General features: G+C 40.3%; 1 protein-coding gene across 40 annotated transcripts in view; it reads right to left on the reverse strand.

Moving 5' to 3' along the window:
• The window catches only part of LOC135486179 (polypyrimidine tract-binding protein 3-like), a 165,256-nt gene that overhangs the window by 52,770 nt on the left and 91,744 nt on the right, over positions 1-20,742 (reverse strand). For 22 of the 40 annotated variants that reach the window (XM_064768780.1, XM_064768816.1, XM_064768813.1 and 19 more), the window contains exon 1: positions 229-372. The exons of 10 other annotated variants lie outside the window; for them this stretch is intronic. In XM_064768780.1, coding sequence (XP_064624850.1) covers positions 229-367 — 139 coding nt within the window. In that variant the 5' untranslated portion in view covers positions 368-372. Of the gene's footprint in view, positions 1-159; positions 180-228; positions 373-5,693; positions 5,784-10,625; positions 10,792-20,742 lie in introns of those variants that run through there. 8 more of the 40 variants (XM_064768778.1, XM_064768776.1, XM_064768792.1 and 5 more) reach the window with 5 other exon arrangements.

Consider the following 20,742-nt stretch of genomic DNA (forward strand, 5'->3'; position numbering starts at 1 on the left):
CTGTTTCATACACAATAACACTACGGTGATAAATGGTTGCACAAACAGCCACTGCCTCTCTGCGTGCACAGCCCAACGCAAACTGCCTGCTGAATTAATGAGCAACTGAAGCCAGAAAATTGCACAAACTAATGAAGAACTCCGACATATAAAATCTACCATGCGAATTGAGACACTGCGTTGACTACCACTTCAATAGTAGGACTGTAACAGACAGTGATGCGTTACCTTCATAAATGTACGATCGGAATGAGTCTATAGAGTGTGCGCTGGTTGAGCCTACCACCGCTGAACGATCGCTGGCCTCAGTCTGATGAGAGAGTGTTGTGAGGCTGCCGGTTAATTGAGCGCGGTGGTCCTGTTGCATCAAGCCATAACACAGCTGTCTGAATGACCTATTGTCTCCAATCAAACGGCAGCGCAGCTAAACCCTTGTACAGGTGTCGTTACCATGACGACAGCTCATAAACGGACATATGTGGACTCCAAGAGAAATTGAGTCAACAATTATATTCATCACAACCATACTCGTTAGGAACAATTTGTATTGTTTTCAATAATTGCTGTTTTTTTGGTTTTATTGTTGTTTTTTTGTCATTATTGGTCAGCATGCTTCAGCTTTGTATTGCGTACATTTCAGTGCCTGCAACCAAGTGCAATCAATAGCAGGACTAACATCATAATTTGCATAAAATCTATAACTGCATTTGGCTAATATGCAAATGAGAACATGGGCACGTATTATTTGAACATATGTCAGTAAAATAAGATTGCAATTTAAACACGTGGAGTGGCTCAAGAGCATTGTTCTGATTTTCAAATTCAAGTGGTTTTCGCACATGAATTCAAAAATATATGAATAACGAATGGAATTCAAGGTATTCAGACACACATCGAACACACTTCTTTCACACAAGAGAAGTTTTCCAATACAAAAATGCATTTTAATTCGGTTTTTCATACTTTGGTTCAAATAGGAATTTCAATTAATTTTTAAAAATTTTTGTTGAACAGTTATTTGATTTTATTGTAAGTGACTATGCGCAATATATCCATCATTATGATATTTGCTGTAAAATAGAAGTGTATTAATTGCTTAATTAAGAAAGAGTTTCTAAATTGGATTAAAAGTTATGGATATTGCCATTTTTAACTGGCGGCATTAAGCAAAAGACCTGGACACACTCAGAAGGTTTTACCAAGAGAAAATTATAACTCAAGTACACTTTCTTTTTGTAATGGTTACTTTTCAAACTAATATTAATTGATGAGGCACAATAGTTATTTTGCCAAACTTCTCCATTAATGAGAAGGAAAATAAGCAATATCCAAAGGATCAACTAAGATGCATATCATACTGTGCAGTGTGACCTATTGTCAGAGAGATGGGCTTAAAGGATGTGTACCATTTTCCTCCCCACTGTTACAAAAATGTTATCAGTTTCCACACTATTGTAAAGATATAAAGGTCCCTGGTATCACTAATAGGATCAGGTGAAAATATCAATACACGAGCAGATTTACGGGGATGTGTGCATCTCAGAAAATTAGAGAAAAACACCAGTGTTTTGTTGTGACAGACAGCCTCATCGGCCGCGGTGAGTCAAGTGGAAATGAAAAGACAACGATGAACGACTCAACGTTGCTGAGTCTAAATGAAGCAGAGTCTCCTCAGCCGTAATTAAATGAGAAAAGACCTGACAGCGTGGTATTTGGCGATGTGATAGAAATATGAAATGCTTTTAAAGTAATTTGTTTTGAATCGGATTGGGGAGGCTGTACGGTTACTGTGTGGTACAGAAGTGCGATTGGTTGGTAATTTGTACGCAGTCTGGGTGGAGGCCATGCTTGTGCTAACTGATGGGTTAAAATCTCAGAGGGATGGCTTTTTAAGAGAATGATTAGCTTTTTAATATACCCACCAGGTGGCCACATATCTTACTTCAAATGTTTTTTGCCTGCGAAATTTCATCTTTTATGACAGGCACAGAATAAACTGATATCATCATAGCATACAAGGCTCTAAGACTTTCCGACACAGGATTTGTTCTGGGTTTTTGGGATTAGTTTTTTCTGTCTCACCCTGTACAGCATGCCAAACTCAGCAACACATGGTTTTAAAATGCCATTCCCTCTTCATATACGTATATGTCAACATATGGCACATTACAGCCATGTCAATTTCACAGCAAATAAAGGACCCATGGTCCGTTATTGATTTCATGTTCGGGGTACTGTTTCATCAATTATACTCGTCGAACATGTGTGCATTATGTAAACCATTCAATCCTGCATATGGTACGAAAAAGTCTTATTTTAACAAGTTTGTTAATGTTCAATTTGTCATAAACCTGTCATAACCACACCATGAAATGTACTGCAGACACAGAATTTCTATTGAAAAGTAACCCAATTAGGTGGGGGACTTTATTGCTAAAAGGTGGCGACATGGGGTGGAAATCTGTTTGTGATGGACCACTAACTACCATCATCAACAGGCGATAACGTTCCTCATCGAGAGTGGAAAAAAAAGGCCTCCTGGTGTATTTCAATTGAACTAAGATCCTAGTTCAAAAAGAACCTTCCTTATTTTTGATTGCTGAACAGAACTTTTCTGACTGCAGAAAAACAATGGCCAGCAACACCTCTAGCCACCTTTTAGTATTTCGCAGAACTAACCACCCACCAAATATTCATTCTCTCACCGCAAAACCCAATCATAATTAACGGATGGCCCACACAATAAAAAGCTTTTATATTTCGTAAACCATTAGAGCATATTGTAGATTGGATCCCTGGTCATGAATGATGCAGTTTTTATGAGGGTCGGCCATCTATAGACAATAAATCCACTAATTGTTCTATTCATAAACGATGGCACATTGACAATGTGGATGACAACATGGAATAAGGTATCAACTCCGGTAACTACGGCGCTATTATTGAAAAGTGTGTTGTAGCCGCTTTATCTATGATAGTGTCAAGATAGCTGGTATCAGGGTCATGCGATCATAATTGATACCTTCATTCAACCTGTGCAAGCCAATTGTTGTCCACCCACAATGGAAATGTCATCAATCACATAATGGCATGATGACCGGTACCTCATCTCAGTAACATGTTATTTTTCATATGGCTATTAAGTGCGCAATAGGAAAATAACAAATGTTACCAATTTTTGGGGTGGGTGGGGCTTTGTTGTGTCACAAAACCCATTTCCAGGAAAGAGGGGTTATTCAAAACAGTTTGTCACTGGATCCTCCTCACCGAATATCATTCTCAATTATTTGCTGAAAATACCTGTACATGCAAAGCACAGATTGATGAGTTTCAGTTGAGATAAATTTACCTAGAGTTGCACGTCTGCTTTAAAGAAAAATACTTTGGTAGGGCCTGTTTGTAAGAGATGGTAGTCTTATGCAAGAGCCTAAGGCATCTGTGAAGATACATGGGCTAATTTGGTTAAACCAGACTACTGCAGGTAGAAGGCAAAACGGTGAAATCAAGTAGAGAGTAGAGATCTGAAAGAATTCTAACCTTACGACCCAGATAGTAACTTTAAACCCTTTACAAGTACCGTGCTTAGCCAAGAGTTTTAGAGACAGAATATTTGCATAGAGCATAGCAATACTTCTATCCTCATGATCATGCTTTCATCACTTCAGACAGCTAAAACGCTTTTCATTGTTTGTTATGCAAGAAACGACCACATTTTCGAAACATTCTTGGACATTTTATCCTAGGTCTTCACATGCACAGGCCCTTACAGATCAAAACGGGCATTATTCAGCACAGACTTGAGTCTTCCAAACCTACCCAACAAGGAATATTACGCAACAGCAAAGTACACCAATACAAAAACTATTTATTTGAGCAAGTCTTGGAGAGTAAACAAACAAGAAAGTTAGTTTACTTTCCAACATAAGCCAAATGGCAATTTGTGTTCAGAAATCCCTTGCAAAGGCTCCGGATTGTGACTAGACTCTTGTGGCTTTTCAAGCCAGCCAAAGGCTAAACAAACAAATTCCAAAACAAACACCACGATCCCAAAGCTAACACCCAAAAATAACAACGCATTCTTCCCCTTTGGCTTGACTTGCTATGCCTGTAGTAACAGTTCTGGCGGCCACCTATATAGACAGGGGCAAAAAACCATTAGGGTCAAAAAGTTTATCTCAGGGGGCATGTCCACAGATTTTCCAAATTGGTTGCCTGAAGCCTCACTGTTGCCCTCTAACCTACCAACGTGACCTTGGTAGATGGACGAGATAGAATTTACTCAAAATGTTTACAAATCAATTGGGGCTAAACCCCCTTCAATAGTAAACTCATAAAAAAACTTTCAGCCGAAAATATGACCATCAGATGACACCATTCATCGATAATTCCTCATCGCTCCCTGGGGCCAATATCTGCTCATGACATCTCCAATTACTTACGAACCCAGTAATAAACTGTCACAAGAATACTACTCTATGGTCGAAATTCAACAGATTCGTATAACATTACGATGACATAAAATTGACATTGTGACTTGGCAATATGTCGCCAGCAGAGTTGACTGGTCGTCAAGTTCACCCGATGGAACCGGGCAAGGATGTCACAAGCCAATCTAGTGAGGAAACCATGTTGTTGGAGCATGTGCATTAATAATAGATAAGCCACATCAAGTCTGGTGACAGGTACTTGACACGCTGCCCGATCAGGAACTATGAAAGGGTGCATGAAAAGGCACATTTGGGCAGCTTTCGGGACCATCAGGAACTTTCCAGGACAGCTTTTAGTATCAGCCCCAGATCCTGACTAACAGATGATTATCTATCCTCGATGACATTTAAAGGGTACCACACAGCAACAAACTCCTTGTCTGTAATCAATAACAAGTTCAAGGACAGCGAATTATACAATTTATTGACTGATACATCCACTCTTACCAATTGACGAATCCTTACCACTGCTTTGCTATCTCGTTAGTATCTCCGTGACATTCGTACGATGCGACTGAGTCAGTGCATGATGCCTTTCTTGTGGTCATATCGCGGTTATCAATAGACAGACATCGCACAGACAGACAAGAAGATATCATTATGTATTTTTGTACCAGAGCCAAGATGAGAAGGGGGAGGTGATATAAATGCTGTGATGGAGAATCGACGACAAATTGAGTTGTTTGCCTTTTGAAGGGGAAAATATCTGAGAATCGGTTTGTTTTTGATCAGAGCCAAAGAAGAGAAAAAACATTGCCTTCGTCAAGGCTGAAAGTGATTTCACAGACCATTTTTTTCTTATAAGAAATATGAAGAGGAAAAAGTTGTCATCAAATTGACACCATATCGAGAAAATAATGGCATCAATAAGGTTAATAGTCCCAAACCAGAAACCATCAAAATGGCACAATTATGGTGTTTCATTGGATATGAAAATTGATCGTCATATCCAATTTTGCAAGTTTTGGTGACCAATTTTACAGGTCTCTTTCTAACGTTTCTAAGAGAGGGAGGGTGCCAAGTTATTTATTGTTAAAGGGAGAATAACGGCATAAGGCTTTGTATTACTTTTTCAATGCATTACTGTACAACTGATGCCACATGATCCACTCACTTGTAGTACAATGAAATCATAATGGCCCCCATATCTATGCCTATATTCTCCCTTGAAGAGAGGTTTTTGAGAGAAAATGGACGATCCCCTACCTTACAAGGGAACTGCAATGGTTGCAATGGTTGATGAACCGGAGGAGGCTGATGAAAGTGTAAAGGTTGATTTTGAACCTCTTCACTTACCTGTTAAAGAGAAAGAAAGAGAACGAATTAGTTAAACAATTATTATGAATTTGGAAATCATGACATGAAGAGAAGTGGCTGTAGAACCTGGAGACCATCTGAAGGATGGGGTTGAGCAGAAAAGGAAAAGTTTCCCAAGTGCCCACCGTAAAATGAGAAAGGATGAAAATGGCCAGGAGTTCGGCAGTATTAGGCTAGAATCAAGCAAGTTTATCAATACAATAACAGAAGTTTATCACAATGTATGCAAAAACCTGTACCAGAAATGCCTGGTTATTGAATTTGAAGCAGTCCATCATGTATACAAGTAGGTATGATGCGTAATGCAGGTTATCTTTCTTGTATCCAAAGCGCTGATCTTAGCTGGAATGATGGAACACCAGACCCTAGGATTTCTTGAAGAGCTGGGGGATAAGCAGGATATGATCTGGAGGTTCTGATCAGACAGGCATTCTACATCCTCATAATCAGGTAATTATACCTAATCGCCCTCTTCAAAAGATGATTGTTTACCAAGGGGGATGACTGCAAGGTTGGAGCCAAGGATACATATAGGTCTCACAAAGGAATGATTTTTCACCCCGATATCAGGGATTTCCACAATTGAAATTCAAAGTAAGATTCCAGAGTTTGAATGGCTTTAATCACTTATAAAGGGTTAAAATATATTTTGGTTGTCATACAGAACCAAACATACCATTTGAATATCAGAGGGCCACAAGACAGTCCTCCTTTATTCTTAGTCATAACTATTGGTTTTCTGAGCTTTCTTCCCGAGGCGAGGCAGGTGGACCTGCTACAGACTTGTATCAATATCGCAACCAGTTAGAAACAAGATTACAATAATGGCAATCCGTTAACTAGCCGTATCAGTAGGCATTCAACGGAACACGACAAAAACTGGACATGTTCTTCACCAGCAGCTTATGACACGCTCGATACCTTTACTTCTGGCGCGGTCGGAAACGATGGCTTTTATAAAGACGAGTTTTTCATATGGCGTCGCTTCTTTCCTTTCCTGGTATGAGGTGTTTGAGCAAGGTGAGGACTATACTTCAACACGTGCACCTTGTAATTCATATCCTGACATTATGACATGAATTGTCTTAATACACAACAAAGTTTTGGTAACAGAACAATGAGTATTGTAATACATGACAGCCTTTAGCATCATGATAGCCTTTAGCATCATGACATCACAGCTTGATGTGGCTTACAACAAAAGACTTTGTTAGATACTCTTGTTCAGAACCACTTCTTTTTTACCAAGCCTAAATAGCAGGGAAGGTTTGTCTGAATTGCTTCCGAAAGATGACCACCTTGACATTTCCAGCAGTACCCTTGAAGCAGGAGACTGTTGGCAAGAAATTGACAAAATACGGTCACCAACGACATATCAACGAACAGCAAGGAAACAAAAGATTCTTTCCAACACCACTCAAAACTGTCCATAAAGCAAAACTGGCAATTTGATGAGAACTCCTAACATATTCTCTCCTGATAGAAAAGTGGTCACAACACTGCTTCAAAGAACCTGTCACACCAGAAGCAGATTGATATGGCCCCTCAAAACTCATCTTGCTTCAAGCTGTACTCAGTAATGTTGTCCTCGAAGTCAAGGGTTAAAACAAGTAAGTTAGCTCAATCATTGGATCAAAGTGTAACTGCTCTCAAAGCTTTTGATAACTCTAGTATCTTTAGAGCTAGGGGAAGCGGCTGCTTTGACCCTTCATCCATAACCCTGAGAAATCTATCCTTGTTAAAGGTTTCGCTTACAAGGTTATCCATGGCAGTAGCGTCCAAGAGAGCCTGGTACTTGCTCAGAGTTGACTCCACTTTAACCTTGCTGGGCAAAGCCAATACTAGATTCTTTCACAGGGCTTGTGTCTGACTGTAAAGGGGGTCTCGGCAACTCAGGGTGGAAAGACCCTTCGTGGAGTACCCCACGTGCCACACACTGTTTTTTGCCAGATTCTTTTGAAGCTGTGTATTTTAAACTCTTCCCAGTTCTATCCTTTTTGCAACACTATAAACCCACTCTGGGATTCTGAACTGCCTCCCCCTCAATGCCCACACCATAACCATGTGGTATTTCCAAGAATATTCCAGTGGACTGCAGTGATGCACTTGGCTTCTCAAAGGTTTCCAGTTGGGAACTCAGTGATTTCTAGTAGTAATTTTCCAGTACATAGTTCCATTAATCCACTCGGTTAGGTGCTGATGACAAATCTTCAAAATGATTTTTTTTTAAATTCTGCAATATCATCACTCTGCCATAAAAAATAACAATATAAATATTCTTTTTATACATGGTACATTAGCCCTGAAGAAACAGCCCTAGGGTAATGAAGGTAAATTACATTGGTAACCCAAGCAAAAAACTTCCCATTATTCTACGAAGAAGATATGGTAAGGATTTGCACTACAATGAGCAAGATAATCATGCAATGTTTCCAAGTTATAAAACTACTGGGAAATCAATTAATATTACATCAACATAGCAAAAAGTACAACAATTTCACAAATCTTGTCTTTCTCCCGAGTCAGTCACTTTCAAAGCAAGAAGTCAGGAAGTTTAGTGTATGCTGCTTTACATCAACACAGGTGATTACGATCAAGTTACAATGGGACAGGATTCTGCACAAAATAGTCTCCAATCCACACACAAGATTGATTTTGGCTCAAGGCTTCCCTCTCGAATGACATAACCCTGGATGAATTTTTTGCCAAAAGCAGCAAGACTTCCGAGCTGAATGTGCACAATGTAACAAGGTTAACCCTTAAAATATGACAATTTGATTGGTTAGTGTATTGAGATGATGACTCATACAAGATGGAAGAATTGGTAACAGACACCTTTGAGGATCCGTTTTCCGAACTACAGAGAAACAAAACCATTCAAGTCACAACCCTGACAGAATTTTTTTTCGGACTTCGTCACGCCCCAAATGATCACACTACTACAGACACAAGAATGAGACAAGGAAAGGAAAGACAACCGCTTCATCTTTTTTTTTGATAGCAACACAAAGGGAAGCCTGTTCCATCAAGGACATGATATCTTTTTTGATTTCCACAGTACGTTACACACACCCCTAGAAATAAAAGCTTTTGAGCTTTTGAAAAAAGGATTTAGGATTTTTTTTCAGCCAACGCAATATTCACCCCTAACACACATCACGAACAGGCCTGGGACTAGGAAGACCTGTCCATCATTGGACCATCAAGGATGCAAGACTGTTAGCTCTTCACTGATATAAAGAACATGGCTTCTTTTCATTTCACAAAATCTATGGAAAAAATATCCAAACTAACAACCTGAAAACTGTATAACCAATGCTATCTGTCATAAAGTAAAAAAACGACTAAATTACAAGCGCTAATGAAAAATGCACTAAAAGGAAGATACGATCACTGTTGCATGGCCTGGCAAGTCACTTTTTTCTCTTCGGGTATTATAATGTATAAACTTGATAGTTGGGCAATAAATAACCCTTAGACGCCAGTACCGGATACATCAACAGATTTTTAATATGAAGCCACTTTCTGACAGGACATTGCACTAACTAATGCAGTGCAGAGCGTGCTTGGTGCCTCATAAAGATTTCATGCTCTTCAACCGACATGTACCTCAAAATTTTCCAGTGGTTTTGCCAGTAAATCAATGATATACATGTAGTTCCTATATGCGATTAAAGTGCTTTTGTACAAAACTTACATGCGAGTCCGTCCATGGGAAAATATTTTTGGAAACAGAGAAAACCTTTGACCAAACGTCCATGCTTAGCCTGCAGGCTCAAAGATTATCACCATCGTCAGTCATCGAGCATGTGTCGAAGAAATTTCCTACATGTAGGCGCATGTTCTACGTTTTTTTGGATGAAATGTACACCCAGATTCCCTGACAGAAGTTGTGCTGCATCAAGAGTACTAATGTTGGGAACGGAGAAAACTTTGATATTGATTTGGTGGCAATATTGTAATTACTGCAAGGCCCAGCAAGGTATGCGTATACATTATGTGACTACACAGCTGGTATTTCATCAACTTAACCAAATATACACAACGTGGCCATTGGCAAATAATCAGCGAAATTGGAAAATTCAGACGGTTGTACAGAGAGCTGAGGAATGGACCTCACTGATGAGGTGTGGCTGATCCTGTTATAAATGCATCTTGTTGGAGGAGTTCATGCCAGTATGCTCTGCCATATTTTCGGAGCGGGGAGGGGGGACCCAAAATATCAAAACAGGAAGTCAGGAGTCTTCATGTCATGAAGTCATTGCTGTTAGAACTGTCCTTGATTTGGAATGCATCAGTAATATGAACAGAGTAAAACTTGCCACCTAACTGACAGAAGAGTAAAGGGGTCTGCCCCCAGGAGGTCAGGCAATCCAATTATTTCACTGGCTGGTTGTGTATGGGCAGTATGTACACACACTTTCCAAATATTCCACACAAGGAATCGACAATGGTAGCTAGGATACAGACATTAAACCATAACACATTTACTTCTCATGCCTGAAAGACATTTCAGAGTGGACACAAACTTTCAGCCGGACCTTTTCAGTTCATTTTCATTTCAGGTTATTGCTCATGATATGCACTTTCAATTTACACCTGAAGAACGTTGCACTTGTACGTTGTTTGTGAGATTCTGTTGTCTAGTTCGACAGAGGGGTGAGAAAAGATCGGACACTTTGAACCCAAGGAAAGTCAAAGGATGGCTAGAGTTGGGAGGAACATTGCTAGGAACATAGATAATTGACAATAAGTGTCAACAAATATCAGAAATAAGCCTGCCGTCAAATGAAATTGGAGTAAAAATGAAAGGTTTCCTACCTGAGGGTATTGCTGGGGCTGTGGGGGTTGCCCATACTGGTGTTGATAATGCATCATAGTCAAATGTAGAGAGGCTTAGAGTTAGCCCAGAGTCAAATAGGAATTTAAGTATTGATAAAAGATATACAGGTGCAATCCACACACACTCTGGAGCATCTGTTAGAGGAGAATAACACACATCATAACACCAGCCTGGTCTAGGTATTGTAAAAATTTACATATTGAGATAGAGTGGATAATGATAATGAGTAAGACTCATTTGCCTATGAAAGTACTGCCGGCAATTGGGCTGCGGTTGTTGTAATATTGTATTGCCCGGCCAATCTGCTGCAGGAACGGAATGGGTTAGGTAAACGACGTAACGTGGGAATTATTGACCATCTGTGGACATGATATGCCAATGGCAAAAGCTGCAAAACCTCATATCATTATTGAATTTGTATACCGGATGATTTAATGGGTAGTACGGCGTAGTTAAGTGCCAAGAGGTGGAGTTGGCATTTATAGTGAATGTCAGTAAAAGGGAATTATGGCTTTTTTTCATAACGTGATGCACTTAATATCGTGGTGTCAATAGTGATGTAATTTGTTGGCAACTGTTGGCTTAGTCATACCAGTAATTGTGACACCTATTACTAGTGTAACATACTTTTATCTTTTTATCTGATCGTGAACCTTTTTCATTTTAGATCACTGAAAAATGTGATCCAGATTCTTCTATATTTGACCAAATTCAGTCAGACTGAAATCCATGTTTGCTGCCAAAACATAATGGTTAATTTCATCAGAATTGAAATTTTCATCTTTTTTGAGTTGGTGTCTGCGGTCACAGATATATTTCAGTTGACGGTGTTTGATACCAATGCACTTACTCCATTGTACACAGTACTCTGTAGAGCCAAGCATGACAAAATACAGCTTGAAAAATACAAGAAGGCAGCAAATATTGACAATGGATTTGATTTCAGACTTTAACAGACTGCCAGGAGGAATCCAGCATTTTTTACCAATTCTGCAAACTGAACCGCAGACCCAGTCAATAAATAAGCCACATGGCACAATCAATGGAATGGGATTGGTCCACAAAGAGAGGCAAGTGTGAGTCCATCCATTTTGCATTGATCTTCGCCTAAATCAGAATAGAGTTTGATATCTTTTTCGACTCTGCAGCCCTCCTGAATTCAGCATGCCGCATAGAGTTGGATATCTTTGTATAAATCAACTTTCTACTTTCTGACTCTGTAGCCCTCCAGGGATTGCTTTTCAGAGATTACTGCTCCACCTGGCCCCTGGCTGCATCTAAGATGATATAAACACATTAGATGCCAGAAGTTTCAACCTAATCCAGCGGAATCTGGGGGAACATCTCAAATCCCTTCGTATACAGTTAAAAGAAACATCCCTTGTGGTTTGCAACCTACAAATATAGCATCAGCTTATGAATTTCATTGCATCATCAGTGCTATTTCATAGCTGGCCTCCCGGAACTCCTAACTGGAGGATTTCGACTCCACAACGGAAACTAGACGAAAAGAGAACAACAGTATCTGCCTGTATTCATCCACTTACAGTTCATTTGCTGGGAGTTAGTGCACCTCACAGAAGAAACCACCAGTGACATAACTAATTGAGGTCACCCCTGCCGCAAATTAAGACATGTTGTGCACCATTCATCGCCTCCTATCCTCTCGTTTGAAGTTGTAATAAATCGGTGATAGCAGCACGATATCAAAGCGAATCGCGGGCGTGCAGATTTGAATGCCACACCTCAAGCACTAAGCACACATTCACTTTGGCAAATCAACATTAATAGCTTGTAGAAACTTCTTAAAGCCAACGTAGAGGCGACAGAATTCCTTGAAGCCACCATGAGGAGACCAGAAGTTCATTTTGACTCCCAAGGTTTGCTTCTTATCTAGATACACCAGGCTACATTTTAAGGGATTACAGTTTCAGGATGCAAGAACTTGCATTCCAGATGATATTCTGAGGATGGAGTTAACCAGTAAGGACAAATTGCCTTTCAACTCAAACTCTGGAAACTGAAACTGAAAGTCAGAATCACAAAATGTCAGCATGGCCACTTTGCGGAAGACTTTGACCCTACATTATATGTGGAGCATACAGGTCCACAAGAGGACATATCTGGATATGTTAGGAATTGCACTGCAAAATATTCAACCCGAGACAGGATTTTCACAAACGACCTCTTGCAATCTAGTTCAAGCTTATTTTCCTCTTGTTCTACAGAATATTACATCAGTTTATCATGATGAACGTTGTGTGTAAGATCGTTAGATTGGAGCAAAGAGGTTAAATGCACAAAATTGCCCGGCAATTATGGGCAATTTGTGCAGGGAATTGCTGCTCCATTGTAATGACTGAGGGAAATATCAAGTAGCGTGGTTGGAAAGACTGGTGAACGGAACCCGAAACCGGTAGATAGAGCATTTGTTCATGTTTTCTCTTTATACATATATCAGGCACCGATAATTGTGTTTGTAAATCTCTGCAACAGCTGCCACCACAAAGAGTGAAATGCTTTATGAAATGAACTGCAGGTGCTCTTCAGAAAACAAATTTGTTTTGTTTTGCAAATCAGGTGGTTTTAACCCTAAGAGGGCTAAAGTGTAGGATGATGGTAAAGAGGTTGCAAGTACGACATGAGATTCCTCTCAGTAGCGGGCAGAGTTACACTTGGAGAGAACCTCCAAGTCTTTAGGCAGCTACCTGAGAAGGTTGATCTCCTATCTGCATCTCAGGACATCAAAATATAAGCCGAGGAATGATCACAGAGAGTCGTGAAATCTACTGGATTATCCTTCGTTTGAGACAGGCAAATAAATCTAAATAGTGGATAAGTTCTCATCTTGAATTATTCATTTTCTAAAATATCATAATATTCATCACCAGCAATACTCTGGTTGCTGTGTGTCATCGTACTTTTTGATCGCAACCTGCGATCCAAATCTGATCTCAGGCGATTCTGCTATCAAACATGGGCTCTGAATAAATGATGGCAGCGGGTACGGCAGGACAACCGAGACAGCCAGCATCTGTGGCGGTCAATATCGGACGATAATCGCCAGGCGGGTGTCAAACAGGTTCGCTGTATAGTTCAATCAGATCAATCTGCCATTAGATTGGATTCGCCCCGTCAACAAGTAAACATGCGCCTGACAATGTCATTAACTCCATGATTGGACCACCGACATTGTTTTTAGTCCTCTATTTAGTCCCCATAGCAACCAATGACAACAATGCATTTGACTTCTTTGCCATTAGGGTGGAGTGTTTCATACAATGCGTTGCGTGGATGGTGTATTAATATGCCGTCATGGCGACCACCCTGGATCAATCAAGATAAACCTCGTTATAATCAATTGGGACATCAGATACAGCTGTTTGTGGCAAAATTCATTGGCCGAGGTTACATTTTGAATCAAACTCGAGACATATCCAGCATCATCTTGACTGCTTAGTCTTTGACATCACTTGATAAAGGCCAACGCCTTTTATAAAGAATTTCACCAAGAATTGGACAAACTGGTATGATGATGGTGAGAATGTAGACAACAGCCAGATGCTTTTTTCACAAATACAAAGTCAGAACTAGTGACTTGTTGACCACAGTTCTGCAATTCAGATCGATATACAGTAGGTGCACTAGAATATATCACAGATGGTCAAGTTCGCTTAATCCAGCTTTAGTCAGGGGTGGGTCCACATTGGATCAACCCACGCATTCACCTGCTACTGCTATTGCAACTTGTTTTAACCATCCATTGACCGATATTGCTTGTACAACATCTCTACTTTGGCAAGCAATGGTAACAGCTTAAATCTGTCCTGGTACAACCTTGCATTGATGGCCTTCAAAATTTAACCAGTGGCTGTGAATCAAACCTTGAATCAGAAATTGCAAACAGCTGTACTGGAACTATATTTGACAGTTACAACCCCAAATCAGGATCTCAAAAGCTAAATCTCTTTTTAAGTGTCTGCCTCAATTACATCAAACTTCTCAACCCCACCGAGACGGATGGCACTTGATGTTTGCAAGCTTGACCGGCGGCCATTTTTGGTCCCGAATCAATCGCGGAGATTGATCTGATGAGATTTACCTGCTGTTAATGCATGATCAATCCTCGCTCTGACAAACTGAGTTCTCGATCAACGTCTGCCATATCATCTGACAACTCTCAGTTCCTACCCAAGGCATGTTTTAGCAGTCATCCTTCACAGTTTGACATGATTTGGGCCAAAGTCTCTGATTCAAGAATGTAATATGTAAAGTGTCGTCCCAAAGCGTTCGTTCAAAACACTCAGGGCAGACACTGAATCCCCTAGCTTGTGTGGAGCTGTTACCCTGACTGCCGTCCTTCGGCAGATTCTCATAACCTTTCCCTTTTCATCACCACAGTAGCAAGCATACTGTCCCCGTATCTATACCATTCACTTTCAAGTTATCCCCTTGGTTCTTTCTAATAGCCGTGTGCCCTAATGGATAGATAATATGCAGAAAGCCGACCTAAATATAGTCGACAGGAAGGGGCAGTATTTAGACAGCGGAAGCACCCAGACTAAGTGGAACAATCGCGATCAAGGGGAGAGATGGATGACTGGAGATGAGAGGACATGGCCTATGACGGGAGGGGAGGATTACTGAGGACAGGTAGGGTAGACTTGAGCCATCACTCAGTGATCAACTTGAGAAGAAATAGCTACGCCAAGCTTCATCGGAAACGCTGCCCAAAATCATGCCCAATTTGGATCACTAATACTGCATTTCTTCTATTTTACAGGGTATCATTATTGGCAATTTTGCTCTTGGTGTAACAGCCTTGAACAGAAACTTCTGGTAGAATATATTTCTTGTACTGAAGTTGGCTGGTTAAGTTCATGACACCTTGCTACCATACTCCCAGAGAGGATGGTTGGATGGTTACATCCTCTAAGGATGGTTACATCCTCCCTGAGATGATGGTAACATGACGAGACAAAGATAGCTGAATAGAGTCTCTTACAAATACATGTACTAACGAAGGTCCCCATGACCTTGGAGAACAAGTTCAGGTTGACCAATGTCCTCATCGCCTTATCATTATCATCTACCATTGTGATAACTTGCATGCAAACAAGGAAAACATGACAGAAATAACTAACTCAAAGCCGAGGGTAATTGATAATCCAAAACATTAGGAGAGGAACCAATTGCTTTGAGACAAACGATTTATGAGGAACTTCAGGGAAAAAGACAAAGAAAACAGTTTTAAAACGTTTATAGCATAAACAACATCGGTGCAGCCAACTTCATACTCTGAACCACCAAAGCTTTGATGAACAAGTCGGTAAACCAGTAACTTCCTGCATCTTTCAGAGCCAATCCCCGGAAGTGCTCGTTTGGAGTTGAGAACATGGCCTGCTCTAATGGATGCTATTGATCAAACACAAACGAACAGTGTCTCCTTGAAATCTTTTGTTAAGGTGAGGGAGCACATTACTGAAATTTTGCCATATTTAACTCATGACGAATTTACCAGAAAACTTTTTTTAGGTAACTAATAAGCACTTTGATAATACTGAAAGTTTCAGAGGTAAAATCATACAGGTTTGCTGTGGTTCGTATCATTTGAGATGCATTAGGGGAACAGGGTAAAGGACTCCACCCTCAATAACAAACTCTCTTCTCCTGCACAACAACACCTCTAAAGGATTAAACTCAATACATACCTGATGACATCAAGGAGAGGCAGATGAAAAGAGAAGAAACAAAATCGAAAATTAGAATGGTTTACAATGGTATTGAAAAGAACAAAAGTATGACAGGTTTTGAAAATCTGAAATGAGAAATTATGATAAAACTAAGCTGTTTGACTTATATCAGGCCAGATTTAGATTGGAGGAGCCAAGGTTGTCTCTATCACCTGTGTTCAGCCAATGGCTGGCTAAGATAGAGGTCAGTTGACTCATTTTTGTCACACATTGTAATGGCATCTGTCTTCTAGCAGTGTATGGGCTGAGCCGCTTTGAAAGGCAGAGCCAACCTTGAGTTGCCAGTCAAGTTTCTGTCGAAGTCAATATCTGACAGATGGAACATGATGGCCAGGCTACAGAAGCAAGCCTCTGAGAGGACACATCTTCCAGTCAATTGACACAAACACGCCAGATGTACATTAATGGACAGCTCAACAACTTCCTCAATCCAGGAAACCATCTATTTTCCATCGATCTATTAAACATGATCGATCTTGCGTTTATGACAATAGCTGCTTCCTGATTAAACGAGGGGAAATTCACTCTCCACATACAGTATGATGAACTCTGTCCTGATACAGGACTGACGAGTTTATTTCAGGAATGAACAGAGTGAAATTGTAATCAATGAACTGAGCAGTTCTTGTAGAATTGTGGCTCTGGGTATCCAACGACGTCAAGAATATTTCTTCAAATTGGGCAGAGTTACTGGGTTTTCAATAACACCATGCAAAAATCCTATGCCATCTATCAAATACGTAATATTCTCATTATAGACGGCTTTCAGACGGACCTGCCATCGAGACTTACCCACGCTTAAAGAAAACCATTCATCATCACCACCAACGTCTTAAAAGGCGTCGGCTACGCCCGCCACATCATACTCCATTGCATCGCCAATTTATTTATGATCGGTAGTCAGCCGTTGGAAACAATGTAATCAAGAGGCTATCGGAGCTGTAAGGAGCCAATGGGGCGACAAGTCGACCAAGATTTATTGTCGGCAAACAGGGGAAGGTTCCCAACATATTTTTTAATGGTAAATGTGGCTTATTTATTGCTCAATGTTGACTTTAGGGGTGTGACTGTAAGGCTTTTTAAATAAGGGACGCTCTTTCTTTGGTTAAAGGAATCATAAAGTTCCAGAAAAACAACACTGGAGAATTGAGAACCAAAGAAGCCTTTGCCCTCACAGTTAAGCCTCTGACAATTTGGTTCTGAAAACATCATTGGTTAATAAAACCTATAGTTAAGGGTGTTTGTGTTGCGTTATACTCCCTGTCATCAAAAAATACAAATCTCACATTCTCTATTCTTCGTGTAAATACTTTGGTGAACCCCAATTGTGTCTCAATGGCCTGCATTTTATTCTACTCTCAGAGGAAGAGATAAGTGAATCGATGATAGAAAGGTGCCTGTTGCAGCACGCAACACTTAAACTTTGTGGACACGGCATGTGAAAGTTCTCATCATACAGACATATTGCATTACACTTTTCAAGAGAACACCTTAATAGAAAATCACAGCACTGTTCAGCGATTTGAGATTTTTATTCAAGTTTGAGGGCAAGGCTGTTTAAACAAAATCGAGAGGCGAATTTTCAGAGTATAACGTGTACATACGTTAAACTACAGTATGTTAACATTACAGACAGCTGATATATTCCAATTCTAGATCTTTTATGATTCAATCACACATTTTATTCAAGTAAACAAAAGCGTGGTCGTTTATTTATTTAAAGCAAAATCATTATCTGGTGAGAATTATGACCCTTCTTTATCACAAGAACTCATGAAGATAAATAGGCCTACATAATATTTGAATTGACAGTGAAATATCACAATAGTCCATATCAGCCTTCAAGTGAATGCCTATCAGATAGAAAGTCTTCCCCCACCAAGTCTCACAACATCACCTGAGACCAAAGCCGATTGTGTCCCAGGTGGGGCAATTGGTTTCCAATCTGAACTGACATGGGCAATTTTTTGGAGCTTCTAACTTAAAGTGCGCTAAAGATTTATTCTAAATCTGATATCATATACCTCCCTATTCATTCATTTCAACATAGAAGTGTTCAAACACAGCTGCTAAAATCATTAAACGGTTAAATCAATTTGACCATTTGTCGCATTTAAAATCACGGCTCCGCCATGATTACATGAAGAGAGAATAACGCTCGTGATTATTGTTCTCGACACTTCACATACTGGTACTTGAGAACAATGTTAGAGCTTTGATTAAAGTTTTTAAGTAGTAGTTTCTATGTACCAGTATCATGCAATTATCATATCAGTATACAAGGACATGTATTGCAACTGTAACGCATTTCTGTATTGAGTTTGTCCCACACATTGAAGTCCAATGGTGTGAGCTTACTTGCGACCGGAACATCCACCATACTCGGTCCAAAACAACAATAATTCTGATATTAAACGGAGGGATAAATAGTTCCAGGTCATATAATGATGGAGGGCCACCAGTACTTGTAATTTTATCATAACAAGATACGGGGCCTGGTATGGTCGGGGACAGGGTTATGGTACATGGTGTTGAGTCTTCTCAATATCTCTGACCGACCATAATAAGATACGGGGCCTGGTATGGTTGGGGACAGGGTTATGGTACATGGTGTTGAGTCTTCTCAATATCTCTGACCAACCATAATAAGATACGGGGCCTGGTATGGTCGGGGACAGGGTTATGGTACATGGTGCCGAGTATTCTCAATATCTCTGACCGACCATAATAAGATACAGGGCCTGGTATGGTCAGGGACAGGGTTATGGTACATGGTGTTGAGTCTTCTCAATATCTCTGACCGACCATAATAAGATACGGGGCCTGGTATGGTCGGGGACAGGGTTATGGTACATGGTGCCGAGTATTCTCAATATCTCTGACCGACCAACATCTTTGTACATCAAAGGTGACAGCAGATAGTCGATATTTTCAGTATGACCATGAATGAGGAAAGATATGTACAGCAATCAGGGATGCGCCCACTACCCTCTACGTTATGTTAATTAGTCCATGAGGTAAGAGAAGTGATATACACAAGACCAACGAAAAAAGGTTACAAGCACTACTAGCTAAAGACCGTGTCCAAACGGAGCAATCCCAGCCCACGAAAACGTGTCAAAGTAGAGAAAGTTAAAAACAGTACAAAGTGTCTACAACTCGAATACAAGACCACATAAGTGACTATACTGTAAAACCAGTCAGGAGCCAGACTCACAAGCTGACAAAGCAGTATTTGTCTCCCTATTTCAAAGTGAAAGACACTGCTCTCATGAAAGTCACAATGGCTCTTGAACGATTTTACAGTAACAGCTAGAAGTACAGAAAATCACGGAACCTCGAGAGCTCAATGGGTAGAGCACTGTACATTCAACCCAACGATCGGTGATCTAAACGTGAGTCAAGGCAACTTGATATTTCTGTACTGTAAAACCCATTACATCAGCAGCAATTTCTCAAACTTGCCAAGATATCATTTCGAGAATGAAGCGAAGGAATGATATTTTTTATACTTGGGCCCAGTTGCTTATTTAGCGTCAGGGACGAACAGCAGCAGATGCTCACTTGAGCATTTTTCATTTACAGTAGTAGCGTTAGGACTTAACACTAACGTTACCACTTAGCGCTGATTGAGCAACCGGGCCCAGTTGGGTTGATTTCCGTAAAAACATAGTTTTTTCTTCGAAAGTTTGGTCAATTTTGGGCTTTTTAGACCATTTACATCCAAGGCTTGCTAACATAATGGAGTTTTACAGTAGTTCTAATACTTGATAACAGCTAGAAGTGACTATAAGATGCAGTGCCATCAGATACAATGATCAATGAATGTAAAAAGAAGGTAACTGACAAGCGTAAGGTTGAGACAAACATTCCGCCTAGTAATCAAAAATGAGAGAAACTGTTTAAAATGTGACATGGGGACTTTTGACTGGAGGAACACGGAGGATGACAGGTAACACTTGATGCGCCCGAGACGGCCTGCTCTCAAAGCTAGAGGAGAGAGAATAAAATGATGGTTTAAGTAAGAGAAATACAGTAACACCCACCAGGAGACGTAACAACTCTTCCGGGTGGCAGCACCGGTCCTGTAATGGAAGACTGTAAAACCTGTCAGGAGCCGTTAAAACCTGAAGATGGCAGCACTCGTCTTGGAATGATTATGAAATGTATCAACAATGGAGCAGTGCTGCCACTTTCAAAGATGGCTGATCCTGATGAATTTCCTCTTTCTTAACGACACCTCTAGCATTGGAAGTCATCGTACTTTGCTGAGGGGTGAAGTCTCTGTTGACTGCGATGCCACATGACTTTTCTTGGCAACGTAATCAACAAAGGCTGACCC

The sequence above is a fragment of the Lineus longissimus genome, chromosome 4 (genome assembly GCF_910592395.1).
Source record: "Lineus longissimus chromosome 4, tnLinLong1.2, whole genome shotgun sequence".
In the NCBI taxonomy this organism is placed as follows: Eukaryota; Metazoa; Nemertea; class Pilidiophora; order Heteronemertea; family Lineidae; genus Lineus; species Lineus longissimus.